Here is a 20009-nt window from a genome sequence, read left to right on the forward strand (position 1 = left end):
TTTTCTTATTGCATCATAAGACATTTATTCTCTGTATACAATATACACATACATACAGTATTTAGAATAGATAAAATAGATTCTTTGCTAGAAATTAAAAAGCCTAATTTATTTGTAAAGTTAAGGGGTATTTTTTACTGAATGTGTATATGTATGTACGTACGCATATATGTGTTTACACATTTTAAAATACACACACACACACACAACATACACACGCATGTATGCATATGTATATAATGCATTGTTCCAACATTCCTTGCAAATGCTATAATATGGTAATAAAGTAACTTAGTAACTCTAAGGCCATCAAGCAACCAGATGGAAATTAGAATCACAGTTAAAACAAAGAAATGCTAATAAAGGTAAAAGCAAGGACATTCACTAAAGTAAAACAAGTTGCAATTCAACTCTTTTTTCTTTGCTGAAGTGATATTTGAGTCATTTTAATCATAGAAAGCTGCTTGTTCAAAACATAAAACTTAGTAGAATTTCCCTGAGCAGATTCTAGGAAGGAACAAGTAAACAAATATATACATTACGGGACAAGATAAAATTGTACAATGTAACAATTGGACAAAAAAGACAAGAGTCTTTGGAATTATGATATGAAGAATTAAATCACAATTTGGGAATTCAGGCAAAGTTCCAGAACCTGAAAAATTATTTTCATAGAAATATCCAGAGTCATGAAATGGGGCTAATGAGTCATGAGATGCTGCATCCAAGTTCTAAACTCCCCTTGGTAGCTTCATTTTATTTATTTATTTATAAAATGTATAAACCGCCCATCTTACCTCAAGGCATTTATCAAAAGCCTTACTTTTCTTTAAATCAGGTCAACTCCTTCTGGCTCCTTTTATTTACTGCTAAGGAAGTAGGACACTGAAGATCTATTGACTAAGTAAGATCTAGCAAAATGTGTTTATTTAAACGTCAGATGTTATTACATAAAAAGTGTTTCTTTAACAAAACAACCCAAGCCTATCTCTAAATTAGCACTAGTAGAGAATGTCCATCAATAAAAGGCCAGACCATTAATTTGTCTAAAACCTTTTCACACCTGAAGCATAAAGCTTACTGGGGAGCAAGTCAAAATATATAAGTGGCCCCTTTTTCTCCTTTCAAATAACCCTTAAAGCTACAACCTTAGCCGTTCTTATAAAGTTTGTTTTTCCTTTTGGGATCTCCAGATCTTAGAATAGACAATTGAAATATCACTCACATGTCCTGAAACAAATCTTATTTTCTCAGCATCTCTTTGGAGTACTGGGCATTTTTTACTTAAAATAGCATTTCAACGTGAGTATAATGCAATTGCAGCAGTTACTGACTCTAATAATCTAAGGTCTCATGCCATGAACATTATTATGCTATGCGCCCCTTGCGCTGTAAGTCTTTCCTTAATAACGCTCTTATCTCAAGGAGTGTAATGCAGAAGACTAAAGAGCAGAAGCAGATAGAACATTATCCAGCAAAATGACAAAGATAAATTGCATTACAAACTTCCTATGCTGCCTATGCTGCCATCTTGTCTACATAGGTAGGTGGCTACATCATGGCCTTTCAGCATCTTATTCTGGTTGGTGGAAAATCACAAGTCAACATATATGTCTTAATTTATATTAAGATGCTCTCATCTTCTTAAGGAACGAGGGAACTTCCATTCAGGTGCATTGGAAGTGATGTTCCAGTCTAGTCAGACTTTGATTTATTGCTGAGATAACTCTTTCTGAGACTGGATGTGCGAGATCTGCAGCACTGGCAAGAGTAGTTGGAAGGCATCTTGGATATAAGAGGCACTGTTGGAAGCCTATAAAAGAGAATGAAAAGGCTTGTCAGGTGAATAAAGAACATTCATACATTCTAACGATCAGAGTTTGGTTGGCATCTGTCTCTAATTAATTGTTTTAGTAAAATAAATAGTGACGAATAGGTATATCAAATATAAGTAATTTGAATGGAACCTGGGCATATTACATAAACAAGTTGTTTCGTATTCACTTAAAGCCATCCATCCGTTTCTTAAAACCCTTTTTACGTTATTTCAGTTTTGATCTAATCTATGGGAATTAATTATATAATTTGGCCAGTTGGATATAGATTGGAGAATGGAATATTAATCTTCATTGTTATGTATTTAGTCTGCATAAAGTTATGCTATGAAGAAGAGGAAGTGTTTTGAAGCCCTAACCAGAGCCCTTTGCATAAAAGCTCTATATTGCTCATAATCCTTAGGATTTAGGGCAATAAATCATGTGACACCAGGGTATTTTCATAGAAATATGCAAAGTGTTTCAACTCTGAACTGCCATTTTGAATGTTTGAGCAAAGAGTCCAGATCACATGTTCCACGACATTTGTCTGTCTGAGTTCAGAATAAAATGTGACTGTTTTAAACTGCAAGAACTGTTTTGATCACAGAAGAGAATTCTAAAGTGGATCATTCGAACCTAAGCTGTGTTATATGTTTCAAATGTTTTCTTTCTTTGATTTGTTCATCCCAAATTGGATAGGATTGTTTTGTCCTGAGCAAAAGAACATCCCAAAACATTTGCCATTTTATGTACTCCCCTTCTCTCTACACAACAAAAGTTCAGAAACAGGTACTATGAACCAAATACAGGTAAGTCCTCAACTAACAACCTTTTATTTAGTGACCATATGAAGTTACAATGGCACCAAAAAAAAGTTTATGGTCAGTTTTCACACTTACAATCATTGCAGCACCCCCAAGGTCACAGGATCAAAATTTGGGTGCTTAGCTTGGCTGGCATGTATTTATGACAACTGCTCTGTCCCAGAGTCATATGATCAGTATTTATAATCTTAAAAGATGGCTTCCAATAAGCAAAGTTAATGGGAGATTTGCTTAACAACTGTAGCAAAAAAGATTGTAAAATGTGGCACGACTTACTTAACAACTATCTTGCTTAGCAACAGATATTTTGGGCTCAATTGTGGTCATACGTCAAGGACTACCTGTACCAGTTTCACAGCTATATCAAGCCAGATATCAGGCCAGGGGTCAAAATGTTTTCCTCAGAATCCATCCCTCACAAGCATTTATATATGCAACTGACCTCCAAAAACACTCCCGTGATTAAAGGGTTGAGCACATCAGCCTTTTCCTCCACCTGAAAAGATTGGACATATTAAGTTGCATTTGAAAACCAAGCCAAAATAAGAAAAATCTTGAAGAGAATACAGGTTGCGTATATCTAAAATTAAATCAAAATTTTTGATTTTTGATCAGTTAAATAATTTATTCACCATGCTACAGAAATGAATATGTGTAATATTCAGATCCAAGGTGGCATGGATCCTCTCATACAAGTAACCTGAGCATCTAAAGCAGGAGTGTAAGGCCCGCAGGTTGGATCTGGCCCATGGGCTGGAAATAGCGAAGGACCGGCCCACGATGCCTCTGCTAGCAAAAACAGGGTACAGGGAGCCATGAGTCCCGCCCTGCGCATCCTGTTTTGGCTACCAGAGTGCTGCAGGAGGCCATCCAGGCAAAAAATGGGGCGTGGGGGGATACACATTTTGCCCCATTTTGGCTGCCAGTGGGCTATCAAAACTAAAAACAAAGCGAAAGGAGAAATCTTTCCCCTTTTGCATTTGAGCATGCAAGGGCCACGAAAGAGGAAAGACAAAGAAAAAAGATGGGAAGAGAGCAAGAAAGGAAAAATAAGGGAATTGGGGAGGGACGAAGAAATTAGAATAAAGAGGGAAGGAAAAAGAAGGAAAGGAAGGAAGATAGGTTGGTTATAATGGGCGAGGAAGGGTCTCAAGGAAGTCCTGCCTTAGCACCTGGCCACCACAGGAGCCCCCTAGACACAAGTCACCCCCACCATGACCACGCCCACCATGGCCATGCCTCAGCCCCTCCCCTCAGCCCTCCAAGGTCGAACACAATCCTGATGTGGCCCTCAATGAAATTGAGTTTGACACCCCTGATCTAAAGCAAAATAGAGGAAACATCTGACATGAAGAAATCTATGAAAAAGTCCAACCCTTGTAACCATTTCTGATTTATCTGGAAAAAAAATCTTTTAAAAATGGTGAACTCTAACGTCTTATTAATAAAATGAAGTAAAATACTTTGCTGATCATAGAAGTTACAGGAAATAGCAGGCTACCCTTCTTTGAAATAGCATAAAACAAAAACAGTAATATGTGTCCTGGAGGCTGAATCTTTCTATTTTCTCATGAAAAGCTTTTTAGCATTAGAGATCATACAGCATCTTACCCCTGCAGTTGTTAAGCATGTGGCAAATTCTTTAGAGAGAGATGACAATTGTTTGCACAGCATAATGGTCATTCTAAAAAACAAAAAGAACAATACATCATAAATAAAATATATATCTTTTTTGTTTCTTTTAGCAGGTATAGGATTAAGGATGATCTACAAGCTTTTAGTCAGTGAGTCTCTAAATATCCCACATAATTTGCAACTGGTGTGCCTGGGAACCTCTGATTTTGCCATAATGAGCTGATTTGAAAAACACATGAATAGAAAAGCAAGGCTTTCTAAAGCAGGTTCTTGGTGGTTTGAAGGGATATGAAAACACAGATTCCAATTAACTTGCAAATATTTCTTTTAGCTCTGTATGGAAAAAAAATAAGAAAAAAAGGCAGTGAGGACAGGTTTAGCACAGTCAATTCTTTCAGCAGGGTTATTAAATTGATACACTTTCTGGGAGAGATGTTGAAAAAAGGATGGTGCAACATTGCTGCATTATTTAGTGCTCTTTGGGGGAGGGAGTGTCCCTTGGTTTATCTGAATCAGATAGTAGCCAGTGAACTTAGCAGTGTCTCTCTCTGTCCCTCTGTGTCTCTCTCTCGTGTTCATTTAGCAACCATTTCACATAATGACTTTTGGAATGGAACACTAATCAATAAATGAGGAGAGGGTATACTCTTCTTAATTTCCAGTGATAGATAGTAAGACATGGAGGCTGATTACTGTATCAAAATTTTAGATTCAGAAGGTGATTAGAACTGGGAACTCTCTAACTGCTAACCAGGCTGTATTTCAGGCTGTGTGCTCAATTCTACATGCCCCTTTCTCATCTCATTTATTCATTATTTTGACCAATAAGTTCCATTACTAAAGAGAAATAAGAAGGTTCAACTGAAGGAAAACATTCAAAATGTGCCTCGAAAGAACTCCTTAGCCTCTTGGAGCCATAAGCAGCAGAACGCGGCCTATAAACATGGTAGTAAGAACAATTCCTAGAGGAAGTACTGGAATGCTTATAAACCTAAGACTTTTCATGGCATTGTGTTATACCAGATATGGACATACAGAAGTAAGGAATTGCGTAGGAGAATCTTTGGGCTTTTATTCCACTACCCTAAACAAAGACTGGTTAGCAGGAACCAGGTATTTGTTAATCTTCTTACATTTTTTCAGAAGAAGGGAAAGAAATAGAGAGGACAGGCATGATTAATCTTACTGGGAAAGGGCTTTAGCTCGTATTATAGCCAACACGTCTTCTTTTTCCCCATGAAGAACCAATGCTGCAGTTTTGTGGAACATTTCAATGGAATAAGCCGTCAACTCAGCCAGGCTTCTGATTGCAGCCATGTGAATATCCTGCAAAGTTAAAAATGGATATTATTCTATTTTCTTTAAAAGAAGAAGCCATGACATTAGTTTCACATCCAACTCACATTCCACCTCCCACCCCTCCAAGACTTCATTCAGAGATCATAACTTGAGGATAAAGGGATATGGTGATAGCTCTTCAATGGATAAATCCGTTTAAACGGCAGCGTTCTTTCGATTACAATTATTACCTCCACTGACTTTTTATTCTCTTGCTCAGTATCTCCTGAGCCCACTTCCTGGTCTCCTTCTCCTTCATGTTGTTCTGCTTCCTTGACCACTTGCACGTTGAGGTTTTTAACTAATTCATGAGCAGAGTTCCTTGCCTGCCCAAGGGAGAAAAAAAAGAGATACATCAACCAATTGCTGGTCAGGAGAATGCCGCTATCCAGTCTCTGCAGAGAAAAAGTAAAAGATCCCAATTCATAATTTTTTCCCAAGTGATGGTGATAACAAAATATCAAAGGCCTGCTTCATGGCAAGGAGACTGATTTCTTTAAAGAAATACATCATTTTCCTTACAGAGGTATGGGGAGGCGGCTGAATTACCAGCATCCCCCAGCCAATATGACCAGTGACAATAGATGCCAGAGAGAATAATATCTATAAGGCTTCATGTTCTCCATTCCCAATTTGCAGCAAAATCTCAAGCTAGCATCATGTCCATGAGGAGAGTGCAAACGGTGTATCTCCATCACAACACATCTCCCTATAAGTAAGTGGTCACCATTCATTGATTACATGAATTGCTCCCTGCCTTCCCAATCCTAGTCACTGGAAATCAAAACTGGTTCTATCTGTGCAATGCTATTATGGTTCTTCAGACTGGTATAGAATGAAGCATTGGAAAATAGATGTGTAAATGCTGCACATAATTCTGAAGTCTGTAATCTTTCCCATTCAAGACTGAAACAGCTCAGTCCCATTTTTCTTTCTTTTTGTTTGTTGGGGGAATGGTACAGTGCAGTGATTGGGTAAACATGTAATATATAAATATAAGCCATTGTTTGGATTAAGATATAATTATAGATATAATTTTATTCATGTGGCCTGGGAAACTTCACTCGCTCACCCAACCAACCCAAGATGTTTCATACATCTAAAAATGTATATGAGCATGTAATCTCATGTATAAGTATGTGCAAGATAATTATAAAGATGTATATATGTACAAGCTTTCCAAACCAGAGGAATACACCAGTTTTTTTAAAATCAGACAAATAACAATGAATGACAATTGAGTCACAGAGATTTATCCGAAGTGGGAGGTTTACAGAAAAAGCTCTAATCTCCAAACTGAACAGACAATATAGATCATACTATTCAACTGCTTCAATATGATGATTCTAACCAAATTGGCAATTACAGATCAGAGCCAATCTGTATAGCTCTGCTATAAGCACAAACAGTTTGAATTAATGAAAACTTTTACGAATCAAGAAAATATGAATTGCTTTTAGCTAATGAATGTTTTAAAAACAGTATTTTTTTTCTTTTAGCAATTAACACCATACAATACAACCCAGAAATTGGAATTTTGTTATTCTCTCCTGGAAAACAGCGCCACTTACTGTTTGTACACATTACTACAAGGAAATGTGTCTTTTAATTTTGAAATATTCTGATTGGAAAAAATCTCTTTTTCAAGAATTTTAAGACTGAATAAAATCTGGTCATTTTGAATTGCGCCATTTGAAATATTTCAAGCACCACAATTCTACTTCTGTTTTGTGCTTGGGGTGACAAATGCATGAACTACAATCCCCTTTATTTCTCTGGCCCTCTTGTAAAACACAAGGGAGCAGGAGCTGGCCCTCAGCATTATTTCCTATGGATGAAATAAAAATATTTCAGGGGTTGTTGTTTTTTTTAGAACACTTGAACAATTCTGACTTGTATTGCAGGATAGAATAGAGCAGAATACTCATATGAAAGTTCAGATGCAGCTGTTTTGTTTGAAACTCAAAACAAAATATATTTTCATTCTACTTCTATTAACCCATGTCAGGTACTGAGGATTTAATACCTGCCAGCTGATGTAAGATTGTAAACTATAATTTGTAAGCTGAAGCAAAGGTTGAGGCAAGGAGAAGAAATCATTGCATGGGAAGTGTGTGTGTGTGTGTGTGTGTGTGTGTGTGTGGTTATTAGAGGGTCTCTCTCTCATCGTGTATTTCATTTCTCTACTTGTGTCTGAGCTAAATGGTAAGGGATTTTATTTAACCACATGTACTGTATGTCTGTATATTTCTGTATATATAAACTACTGTTAATTGTGTAAAGGCTCTGTGTGCTATGCTCATAATACTAGTTTATCTCATAATACTAGTCACGCTGCCAAAACTCTGACAACCTATCTCCTGAAAGAAAAAATATTTTGATTATTTCCTTAAGCTACTCTTTAAACTTTACCATATAAAACATATAAAAGGTAACAAGCCAATGCCCAAAAATTAAGTTTAGTTAGCTTAGATTCTGGATATTTTAAAGAGCTGCAACAATATGACTGCTAACAGAGCCACCTTGAAACATTTATTTATTTATTTGGCTTGTTTGCCACTCATCTTGCCTACAGGTATTAGAAAAAGATGTCATATCGAAGCAATATCGAAAAGGCTCAGGTTGCAAAAATAAATATATCTGAAATATTATTGTAATTGTTGATATACTAGATATACTAGAAAGTGACAAAGAAAGAGATGATTGAACACATGGTTGACATAAAGTAAGAATTCTGTTTATGCTTATTGTTTATGTTATTTTTAAAATTGTAGAAGTGTGAGATTTGGAGGGATTTCTACTACTAACATGGGAGCTACCAAAATTTTCTATGTACCCTTTTACCTTTTTCCCATAAATGTTTTAAAACCAATAATTTTTTTACAAAAAAAAGGAAAAAAAAGATGTCCATTACTGAAAAGCACTTCTAATATTTGATAGTCTCTCTTCTTCTTCTTGTGCCATATCTGCCATTGGATCAATCATGTTGGTGATCCTATTCTTATCAACAGCTGCACAAAAAAGTGCTGCTGAGTTTTGCCCAAGCCAGTCCCTTAGATTCTGAATCCATGATGTTCTTCTTCTGCCTGGACCTCATTTGCCTTCAATCCTTCCCTGGAAGATTAAGTGAAGGATGCCGTATTTTTCCAGGTGACGCACCACATGTCCAAAATATTCTAACTTTCACTTTTGTATGGTTTTGACGATTTTCCTTGGTTTTCCCAGGCAGAAAGTCTCTTAAGTTACAAAATTCCTTTACTTTTAAAGTACTGTTGTACATCACTAATTATTAATCCATTTAATATAAACTAATAAAAATAAAAATTTAAAAGTTAATCTAGTTAGAACAAGTTACTACAAATTTCAGAAGCCCAAACTGCATCCAAAACAACTCTATACATAATCTTAAAAGCTAAAAACAAGTATTTACTCACTTGGAGCAATTTAGCTGGTTTTAGACAGATGCGCAGCTGTGAAAAGAGTATGCCCACTTCAGTTGTGAAATCTTCGTCTTCTAAAAACAACAGGATGTAGATTGTGTATTTTCAATATAATTACATAAAGGCTTGTTTGGTGTTTTTCATTACTTAGGTGGGCCATATCTCTGTTCTTTACAACATGAGCACACTTTTTAATAATTTTTGTGATCAAAAGATAGGGGCTGTAGATGCTTTCTAAAGGTAATAGGTCGGGGGGCTTCAAAAATGTTAGCAACAGGTTCCCTGCCCAGTTGCTCAATGGGCATGGCCATGATGGGTTGCTGGGTGGGCTCCTGAAAAATGGTGGAGGGGGGCGTTTTCATCCTCCCCGGACCCCGGAGGCTTTTCTTGAGCCGCCGGGAGGGCGAAAACAGTTTCCCCCGGGTTCCGGAGGCCCATTTTTCACCCTCCTCGAGCCTCCGTGCGGACCCTTGTACTTACTTGGCATCCCAAATGGGTCGCGTGGGGACTCCTTTGAGGGGTGGGGCAGGGTGGGGTGAGGCCAGCCAGGGGTGGGATTTGCAGGTTCTCCGAACTGGGCAGATTCTTAGCTAGAGGTTCTTCTGAACCCGTGAGAACCCGCAACAGCCCAACCCCTGTAATAGGTACATGTCAACAGCTGTGCAACCAACACAATACTAGCAACATAATGGAACAAGCATGAGTGGTTTTGTCTTCTTCTTTTTCACCTACAAGTTGCCTGATTTATAGACACAGGAGCCATTATGAGTCTCCTCCCTAAGGTCCCAATCAGCCACTGTGACTACCGGGATTCTCTCTACATTATGTTAGTTAAGGAAGTCCCATGCTATTATTTGGTCATTCATTTATATGTACACTAATTATCTAGTACTCGGAAGAACTGAGCCTTAAAATACAGGTAGTTCTCAACTTACAATTATTCATTTAGTCACCATTTGAAATTACAGCAACACTGAAAAAAGCGACTTATGGCTGTTTTTCACACACTCACTACAGCATTCCCACAGTCATATGATAAAAATTTGAATGCCTGGCAACTGGCATGTATTTATGATGGTTGCAGGACCACGGGGTCACATTTGCAACCTTCTGACAAGCAAAGTCAATGTGGAAAGCCATATTCACTTAACAACCATCTTACTAACAACTGCAGTGATTCACTTAACAGGTGTGGCAAGAAAAGTCATAAAATGAGACAAAACTGTCTTGCTAGCAACAGAAATTTGGGGCTCCATTGGGGTCACAAGTCCAGGCCTACCTGGAGGTGGAATAGTTTTAATAACTATTATTTATTTCACTTGATTATAATGAAAAGCTAGAGCCTCTAAAATATAAGCATTAAAGACTGAATGCTACAGAATGTTAGAAAGCTACCTCACCCACATCAAGAAGTCTTTAAATACTATTGCACGGCCAGGATTCTGCCAAATTACCTCTTTTTTCTTCTTCTTCATCTTCATCATCATCAAATTCAGCTAATGAAAATGCTTCTTTCAGCTTTTCCAGCTCTTCCTTTAAAGTAGCAAACTCCTCACCAGAAAGTGTACCTATAACAGATTTCACCTGTTTGAAAGATACAATGAGAACTGTGGATCCGGTAGTTTCATATCTGATATGAGAAATACAGCAGGAGTATTAAAAAAAATAGACTGCGTGTTCTGTCCCGTGATTCTAATGAATATGCAGACACAGGCTTGGCTGTCTACCATGACTAATTACGGAGATAAAACCACCCCTTGGCTAGGAGCCTAGAACTCCATCTTCAAGAAACCAAGATTAGACTTACGGAATGCGTTCTCAACGGCTAGTAAAGTGGTCTGTTATTTCCTGCAAAGATTCCCCTCCCGTTGCTCCACCTATAAGTTCTTTGGGAGGGGCCACAACAGTAGCCACCTGTCCCGATTTCCTTCTATGACGTCTTCTCCACAGCTGCTCCCTTCTCTTCTCAGCGCTACGCACATGCATATCAGGGACAACCTCCCTCTGTTCCTCCTCACTGCTCCCTGACTCAGATGCCACCTGGTGGCCAACAGGCCTCTCTAGTCCCTGCTCTGACTCCAAACACCCTCCAGAGTCTTCTTCATCCTCCAGAGCAGTCCCATAATGGTCATCGCTGTCAGAGTCCACCAACAGCTTAGCCGGCCGCTGCTAGGCCACAACACTGAGTAACAAAAAAAAAAAGCTTTTTGGAAAATGGGAGCAAAAAGCGTTTCCATATGCTTGTGCTTCCATATTATATAATGGAACTGATTTTCTTTGGAGCATCCTAGTTAGATAACAACACTTGGAAATAAAAACCCTTTTTAGGCCTCTTACTTAAAAACACATTGACCCACCTGAAGCAGAGAGAAGGAATTGGTGACCACAGGAAATCTTTTCTCCTGCTTTGATTGGCTTTTATTTACTGGTGCTGCAAAGAATCTGTAAATGGATTCATCTCCCAGAGTTTATATAGATCCCTATTTTATTCTTCCTCAATTGTAAAAATAAAAAATATATATATTGCTTAAGGTCATTTACCTTTGATTCACTCTCTCTGGAAAGCATCTCTAAGGCTTCCAAATGAGAAAGCCCCTGGAACTCATCAAAAAGCAATCCATAATGTGCTTTCTTCTCTGTAGTCATGGAAACCTCAGCAGCTGTCCTCTGTTGTTCTCTTTCCTTGGCCTCTCGCAAGACCTACAAATAAAGAAGCTGAAGTGTGACAACAGCAGCATTTTTTTAAAAAAAGCATGCACAGAGAAAAAGTCACCGGCTATAAATATGGTGCTAGGCCATGAACTATTCTGTTGATTGATAATTTGTCAATGAGAGGATCAGAAATTAATCGCTCCCAGGTTTTGTGTGGAAAACCTATACCTGAGATAGTGTGGAATTTCTATTCATCAAGCCTTTTGTTTTCTTAAATCCAGGGTCACCTTCAGCTATCACGTCCATTGTCTTTTTACCAATGTATTCTAATGCATCCAGACTTCCACTTATAACTGTTTTCCCCTAAAAAAAAGAGAGAGAGATTTGCATTTTTTAAGATATGGCTTTGAAAGAAAGAAACGGTTTTATGTTAGAGATATACTGTGCCCATTTGAATTTCTGGAAGCCAAATGTTCAAAATACAGGATTGATTTATATCGTTTTCCTTGGGAAACAAGGTAGCAAAATGGGAAAATTGTTGAATTGGCTACATTAAAAGAAAGCTCAGCTATGAGTGTATATTAAGGTTATCAAACTCGTGGGCTAGATGCATCACGTGCCGGCTCCGCCTGTTTTGCAAAGGGGGAGAAAGTCCTGATATGTCACATCACACCGTGAAGATGCGAATTTGACATCCCTGGTGTATACTAACACTCAATTTTACTCTGCCTCATTTCAGATTAGTCTGTTCTGACCTAGGCTTCCCCAAAAAGCACGAAGCAGATTCCTGGTTCCGACAAAACCCCTTTTATTAAACGAATGTGTATTCCTCTCATTCATATTCAGCAAAGGCCTGGTAAATAGTCTTTCAAAGGTGAAGTTATGACCACAGACCTTATCTAGCTTGGAAAGCTGCCATGTAAATATTTTCCAAACGCACTGTTGTACAGGGAAAGACTTGGCACAGAGTCTCTGGGATTCACGGACAAATCTTCACACTCCTGAAATGAACTAACAAACGAACAAACAAATTGTTTCCTGCAAAAGCCCACTCCCCTTTTGCTCCTCTTTTATTTCCTATGGGATCGGCCACTCACCATCCACATGTGGCTTTACTCCCAAGTTGACCCTGATTTCTTAGCTGTTCTTTTCTTCTGGCAGCTCTGCGCATGCACACACTGGGAACAGGCTCCAGCTGTTCCTCTGCCTTACTGCTGTCTAGCTCCGAAGGCAACTGAGAACTGCCAAACAGCCTTGGCCCCATCTCTGCCTCACAGAGATGGGGCCAGAGACACAGAGCCCTCATCCGAGCCTTCCCCAGCCTCCAGGACTGGCCCATGTTCCTCCCCAACCTCCTCACTGTCCGACTCTGCTGCCAGCTCTGCTGCTCGCTGGCCGGCCACAACACAGTATAGCAAAGAACAACGTATCTTGAGTTTCCTCATTGTGTGGATTATTATGATGCATTCTATATGGGGTTTGAAGACTACCATAAAGTTTCAGCTGCTACAGAATACAAGTCTTCTTCTACACAGCATAGGGCCTTGTAATTTGAAGGGCTATCTCTCATTGTTTCTTCTCATCCTGTAATATCAGCCAGAGTTGTCGTCTCTGGATGCCATCCATTAAACAATGCAATCTGATATGATCTGTGAATAAGAGTTGTGGTGGGGCACATGGATAGAATGCAATATTGCAGGCTGACTCTGCTGACTGCCAAGAGTTCGATTCTAACCAGCTCAAGGTTGACTCAGCCTTCCATCCTTCCGAGGTCGGTAAAGTGAGGAGCCAGATTGTTGAGGACAATATGCTGACTCCGTAAACCGCTTAGAGAGGGCTGTAAAAGCACTGTGACATAAGTCTAAGTGCTATCGCTATTGCTACCCACTAGATAAGATTTACTACAGTACTTATTCAGAGAGCAGCATTCCCCCAGAGATTCAAATGGAACCATCCCTGTTTTCTTTAAAAACGAGTCTCGCGGGATCTAACTTATTTCTCAGATTTGGGCTATGGTGGGTTGTCAACTGGTTTTTTTCTGCCGTTGACTTATCTTGCATTATTTCTTTCATTTTCAATTTGTATGCTACTCAGACTCATTGAGAGGAGGGGTGGTGGTGCAAAGATACAATAAACAAATGGGCTACTTTTTATAAGTATTTTATCCCATTCTTTATTTTAATGATTTATGATTATTACATCTTCAGTATATCTTGACATTTTAAATTAAGATATATTTTGCTTCATGAGAATGTCTGCTCAGAAAACCAAGTTATAAAATAACATGGAATTATAACAACATTCAAACACCAATGCTTTGTAAATACATTACATCTTCATCAATTGAAGAATTTGCTAAAGTTCAAATGGCCAGGATTAGTCTAATTCTTTATGATAGGAAAAAAGCTTGTAATTCAAGACCCCTAAACAGGTCACAAATAATTTACTGGCTATAATCAAAGCAATTATTAAAGATAAAAATAAGAAAAGAACTGTACCCCTGATTGACAATGTAATGCACCTTCACAGAGCCATGGAGAAGGTTGGAGAAAGAATCCAAAGACTATCAGGGAAGCACCAGATGCAGAAGAATATCTGCTAAATGGATGGATAAGGTTACAAAGAGACTCAACCTCCCCACCCCCCCACCATTGTCTGGGATGTAAGAGGGAAGGAAGGAAAAACACAGGCAGACTAGCAAGGTTCTATTATTATAGCCAATCTCAAATATGTATAGTTGTAGTCTTTGGTGCCATCTATTTCCTGATCTGGTCTACTTTAAAGGACTGACGGCATAAACTGAGGACATAGCAAATTCAAACTAAGACATACTGTATTTTTCCGTCTATAAGATGCCCCTATTTATAGGATGTCCCCCACTTTTCTTACCAAAAATTCAGAAATCAATATTGTAAACATGAAACAGAAAACATTTATTTTGCAAAGTAAGACATTCGCTTAGAAGTACTGATATTTATTTTATTTTGTTTTCTGACATTTTAATGGACTTACAACACTCCAACATTATCGCTCCCTGTCTCAGCTGGGCACCGGTTACACACTCTCCGCAGCATCAGCTGATGTCAATTAAATAAGGCTCATGATTGGAGGAAACCTGTTAGCTTGTCTCTGCAATTGGAAGTTTCACTCATGAGGCTAGTTTGCAGAGATAAGGTTATCGGTAGTCTCGCAACCACAATTCTCTTCTCAGCCCCTCAGCCCATTCTTGTGTAAAAGACGCCCCTCCATTTTTAGGTAAACATTTTAAAGAAAAAGTATCATCTTATACATAACTCTTTCAATCTCACTCACTGTGCTCTGAACAGCAGAAGAAATGGTGGAAAACATTCCAAAAGCACCACTGAGAGGTGAGGGATTTTCAGTCTCTTTCTTCTCCTCACTTACTTCTTCAGAATTGTGGCTTTCTAAAACAAAAGCATTCATTTAATGGTTAAAACTGTCTTTGAATATTTCAAAGTACCCTAACCCTCCGTAGGCATAAAAAACTAAAAAGAGCAATTCTCTGAACCTAACCAGTAGTTCCTGCTGTCAGTTATAAACATCCATTTCTATCTAGACTGGTATCAAAAACTGCAACTCTGCCATCTTCACACTGTACAAAATCAAAGATTTACTCAAACGCTGACATAAATTTTATATCCTGAACAAAGTACAGCAATACAAAGGTTGCAGGTGCTTCAGGATATATACATTTCTAAGATACCAGCAACACCAATATTTCTAAGTCTTGTTATTTGGCAGTAATGACAGCCTAAGGCTCAGCCTATCAGCCACAGAGTACAGATCCCTTCAAAGGTAACAAAGGTCATTATATATGAAATATTTTATGTACTAAAATAAGATCTGACCTTTTATTGCATCTCTGGCATCAGATGGTAAGTTAGTAGGGTTGGGGATCCCTAGGGATGTTTCTGCTTTTTCAATAACATTTGAGATTCCATGACCTAGAGAAAGAAGACATAATGTTAACCCTGAAGAAAAAAAATAAGATGAATTGCCCAAGCAAAATAAAAATCAATAGGTTGCAAAGAGACAATTTTTTTTGGAGGGGGGGGGGGCAGAGGTTATTTTATTAACAGTCTTAAACCAGTACAAGTAATGGGCCTATAAGGAATCTATTAGCACCAACAACTCAATCTTAAGGAACTACTTTAGTAAATAAAATTTGAGACAAAATTAAAATAAGAGTACATTGTGAAATTAAAACATCCAGACTAGAACCCGCCAGTAGGACCCAAAAGAAACAATCAATGACAGCTATAAATGAGATAGTTACTAAAATTACATAAAATGTAACATGTAAAATTACAAAAATGCGATTTCTAAAATTTACATGGAGTGCGATAATATCTAAAGTTGTATACAATTTGGTAATATCTAACATAACTTCTTTGGAGCAGGAGCTTGACCTATCAAGGTCCAGATCTTCCATGCTGCTATCCAAACCTAGCCATATGCACTGCAATAAATGGCAGCTCATCTAGGCATGGGCCAAGACAGAGCAATCAGGATTACTAATCAGAGGAAGAATATATCCGGCTTGAATGGCTCTACAAAAGGAGTAATAAAGAACGTGTTCTGGGGTTCCACGGTGTGGCAATGATTAGAATGCAGTATTGCAGGCTAACTTTGCCCACTGCCAAGAGTTCAATCCTTGACTCAACCTTCCATCCTTCTAAGGTCAGTAAAATGAGAACCCAGATTGGTAGGGTCAATATGCTGGCATTGTAAACTGCCCAGAGTGTGCTCTAAAGTACTACGGGGCGGTATATAAGTCTAAGTGCTATTGCTATTTCAGCTCTCCTGAACCACACTTGCACTATTTTATGTTTGCCATCCAACACCGCAAAGAGAAGGGCATGACAAGAGAGAAAAATCCTATGATTGTGTGACAATGCATTATTGATGCATCTATTGATGAGAGGAAGGCTGGGGGTCCTCTTAGATTTGCCTGTATTATCCAAGCAAGCAAAATAAAAGTCAATAAGATGCATTCTACTGTTTCGCTCAGTCTAGCCACTAGCTTAATCTCAATTTTATATGGTTCCTCTGTATTTTCAATTAGAGATAACATATAAACCTTTAAATGCCTGCTGTAAAGGCTATGTAGGATTGAATTGGTTGAGTGATGCATAATCAAAAGACCAAGATATATTTACTGTTCTACAAATACATATTTTTTAAAAAAATCTTTTGATCTTGCTCTATATTTTCCTTTACTTTTCATAGGGTATTTTTATGGTTGCCCCCATTAACCTCTAAAAGAAAAAAAGAACTAGAAAAGAAAGTGCATTGGATTTGTAAAGTTTTAGCTATTCTTACCAACAGTGGCCACTGTAGCAGAAGCACTTGAAAGCAAGGATTTCCCCCAGTTTCCCCAATATCCCCATCCTGTTTGCGTCTTCTCAATGGGACCTGAGACCTTAGCAAAAGGGAACAAGATAAGCAGTTATTTATTCCTTTTAAAATAACCAAACTATTAAAACTAATTTCTAGCAAAGGAAATATATGGGAAAAAATAAATAATACATTTTTACATCACTATTTTACAGAACATTCTTTTCTTTCAGTTAGAAAACTTAGATGCTTAAAGGGGAAAGAGCTGATAGACATTCAAATAAAAAAACAACGTTCTGTTCTACAGAAAAAGGCATTCTTATTAATATAATATAAAAACTCATGAGCTTAAATGGACTCCAGAGTATGGTAGTGGACAGGAACATTGTCCATGGTGTCGTGATGGGTTGGACATGACTTCGCAATTAACAACTACATTAATATAATCTGAAGCGTTGTTTAAAAACATTAAAGATACAGTGGTACACAATCCTCAAATTTCTTCATAGTATGAGAAAAACTATTTGTATTTGTTAACTATATTGTGTTAATACAACAATTCATCTTGTATGAATCAATTTGGTCAAGAATAGGAAAATAAATAAACTGTGTATTTATGTCTATTTTTCAGCAGTTACAGTTACTGTATAGTCACCTATGCAAGCAGATCTACAGTAACAGAATGGATACAAATTGCTTTCAAATTAATGCCATAAAAAGTAAGGATATATATTTCAATTATATTATTATTCTGACCTAAGATCCTAAAGTAACATGTAATTAACTTGATTGCACATGATATATTTATCTTTCTTAAGAACTCAGGAGATACAATCCAACTGCAGATTGAAATTCATAGGTTCCGTTTAAATTACAGAATTATAATAACTGACTTTTGTAGCCAGCACGCGCCCCCCCCCCCCCAATGTTTCACTTCGGAAGATAGAAAAAGTGAGTATTTTGAGATAAAACTGAAAATTATTGACAAGTTTTAGCATAAATACTAATATATTTTGCACCTGTGGCTCTTGTGCTCCACTGAGCTCAGTGACTGTGGCTTCTGGACTTTTGGCTTCTGGACTTTTCTGGGTCATAAACGTAGCTTCGGCTTCCTCGCCATTGTTCTTGGTCACATCTTCCTCCACTGACTTCTGCACATTTTCATCAGGTTCACCCACATCTTCCGTCAGTGACTCATTTTCCATTTGGGACATGACCAAAGCATATCCTTGTTTTATAAGTAATTATTATAATTATTTATTTTAGCTTAATGTGACATATATTTTTAACTTAAATAAAGTGTATCAGTACAGCAAAACAGTTTACTACTAATTATGTAAAAATCAAATCTGCATTTGGAGAATGCAAAAAAAAGTAATACAATTTACCTGAAAAATGAGATTGAGAGAAACTAGTTTATTACTTGCTAGATTACCCAGACAATTATAAATATTAAAACACATATATAACACAATCCTATGCATGTTTACTCAGAAGTAAGCATCTCTGATTCAGTGGTTTGCATAGGGATATCACTCAAGCAAGATGAAAAATAATAGGCATGTAAGAATAATTATTAGTTATTTCAACTCCTTTGAGAAAATATAACTATTTTATTGAGACTCTCTAGATTCATCATTCTATTCTTAAATAGCTAACTACTTTACTCTCTGTTAAGCCAGCAGGCAGAGGAGAATTATAAGAAGTCCTTTGTTTGACTAGATAGATAGATAGATAGATAGATAGATAGATAGATAGATAGATAGATAGATAGATAGATAGATAGATAGATAGATAGATAGATAGATGATAGATAGATGATAGATAGATGATAGATAGATAGATAGATAGATAGATAGATAGATAGATAGATAGATAGATATTTAGAATGGCTTTGAAATTGATTGCAAAGCAATTAGATAATAAATAGATTGTGTCTTTTACAGGTATGTTTTTAACAACACAAATGACCTCAAATGAAACATAGAGCTTCCCACATTTAAGAGAGCTTCGCAACTCTTAAACTCTACACACTTTTCTAAAACTGAAGAGTATTGTGAACAGCTAAGTCATATTAGATATAATTATTCTTCCTAGTTTTGATCCTGCATACATGTGTGTGGCTATGGATAGAAATGTCTTTGTCCAATTTAGTCTACAGTAGCAGTTCCAAATGTTCCTAACCATGGTGATTTATAATTGGATCATGACAAGTCATTCCACATGAAACTGAATATTTTCAATGCCCAGAGGTTTTAGCCCATAGTGGCAAGAAAGCTATTAAACCAAAATTTGATTCTAAAAACAGATCATTATATTGCTGAAACAATGGCTTCATAGTTCTTTCAAAGCCTATATTGGTTACAGTATCTATTTTTATGTATTTAATTATTTAATTATAATATGCCTTATAGCCATGATGGCGAACCTATGGCATGCTTGCCACAGGTGGCATGCGGAGCCATATTTGCCAGCATAGCAACGTTCAGCATGTACGGGCTGGACAACTGATTTTCAGCCTTCCGGAGGGCCGGGGGAGGCCATTTTCACCCTCCCCAGGCTTCAGGAAAGCCTCTGGAGCATGGGGAAGGCGAAAACTCCCCCCCACACACACATGGGGGGAGCTGCGCACATGTGTAGGGGGAGGGGCGCATGCACATACGGTGGGTGGGCATGCAGGCATGCACAATAGTGTGCATGCACAGTTTTGGCACACCTTTAGAAAAGGGTTAGCCATCACTGACTTATAGGATTCAGGACCAAGGTATCTTAATGTATTCCACTTTTTTTTATTTAAATTGACTACACAAGTTCTGCTATTGGTTCCATGTTTAATTAAATACATTTATTCAGAATAATAAAAACAAATTATTTGCATGGAACTTGTCTATGTCACACAGACTTTGAAAATCCTTTCATTAAGAGAACTATCTTGTTCCTAGTTG

The 20009-nt window shown here is 37.6% G+C and overlaps 1 protein-coding gene across 4 annotated transcripts in view; it reads right to left on the minus strand.

The window, feature by feature from the left end:
- The window catches only part of FAM114A2 (family with sequence similarity 114 member A2), a 21849-nt gene continuing 1840 nt past the window's right edge, over positions 1-20009 (minus strand). For 2 of the 4 annotated variants that reach the window (XM_081934964.1, XM_081934962.1), the window contains exons 3-15: positions 18084-18292; positions 17050-17149; positions 15576-15671; positions 15019-15131; positions 11935-12069; positions 11596-11754; positions 10509-10638; positions 9049-9128; positions 5806-5940; positions 5463-5602; positions 4253-4325; positions 3084-3137; positions 1-1813 (exon numbers count right to left, since the gene is read on the minus strand). In XM_081934964.1, the coding sequence (XP_081791090.1) occupies positions 1712-1813; positions 3084-3137; positions 4253-4325; positions 5463-5602; positions 5806-5940; positions 9049-9128; positions 10509-10638; positions 11596-11754; positions 11935-12069; positions 15019-15131; positions 15576-15671; positions 17050-17149; positions 18084-18278 (1512 nt within the window). In that variant the 5' untranslated portion in view covers positions 18279-18292 and the 3' untranslated portion in view covers positions 1-1711. Of the gene's footprint in view, positions 1814-3083; positions 3138-4252; positions 4326-5462; positions 5603-5805; positions 5941-9048; positions 9129-10508; positions 10639-11595; positions 11755-11934; positions 12070-15018; positions 15132-15575; positions 15672-17049; positions 17150-18083; positions 18453-20009 lie in introns of all 4 variants that reach the window. The other 2 variants (XM_081934965.1, XM_081934963.1) reach the window with 1 other exon arrangement.

Source organism: Natrix helvetica, assembly GCF_964273705.1.
Source record: "Natrix helvetica genome assembly, chromosome: 1".
Classification (NCBI taxonomy): Eukaryota; Metazoa; Chordata; class Lepidosauria; order Squamata; family Natricidae; genus Natrix; species Natrix helvetica.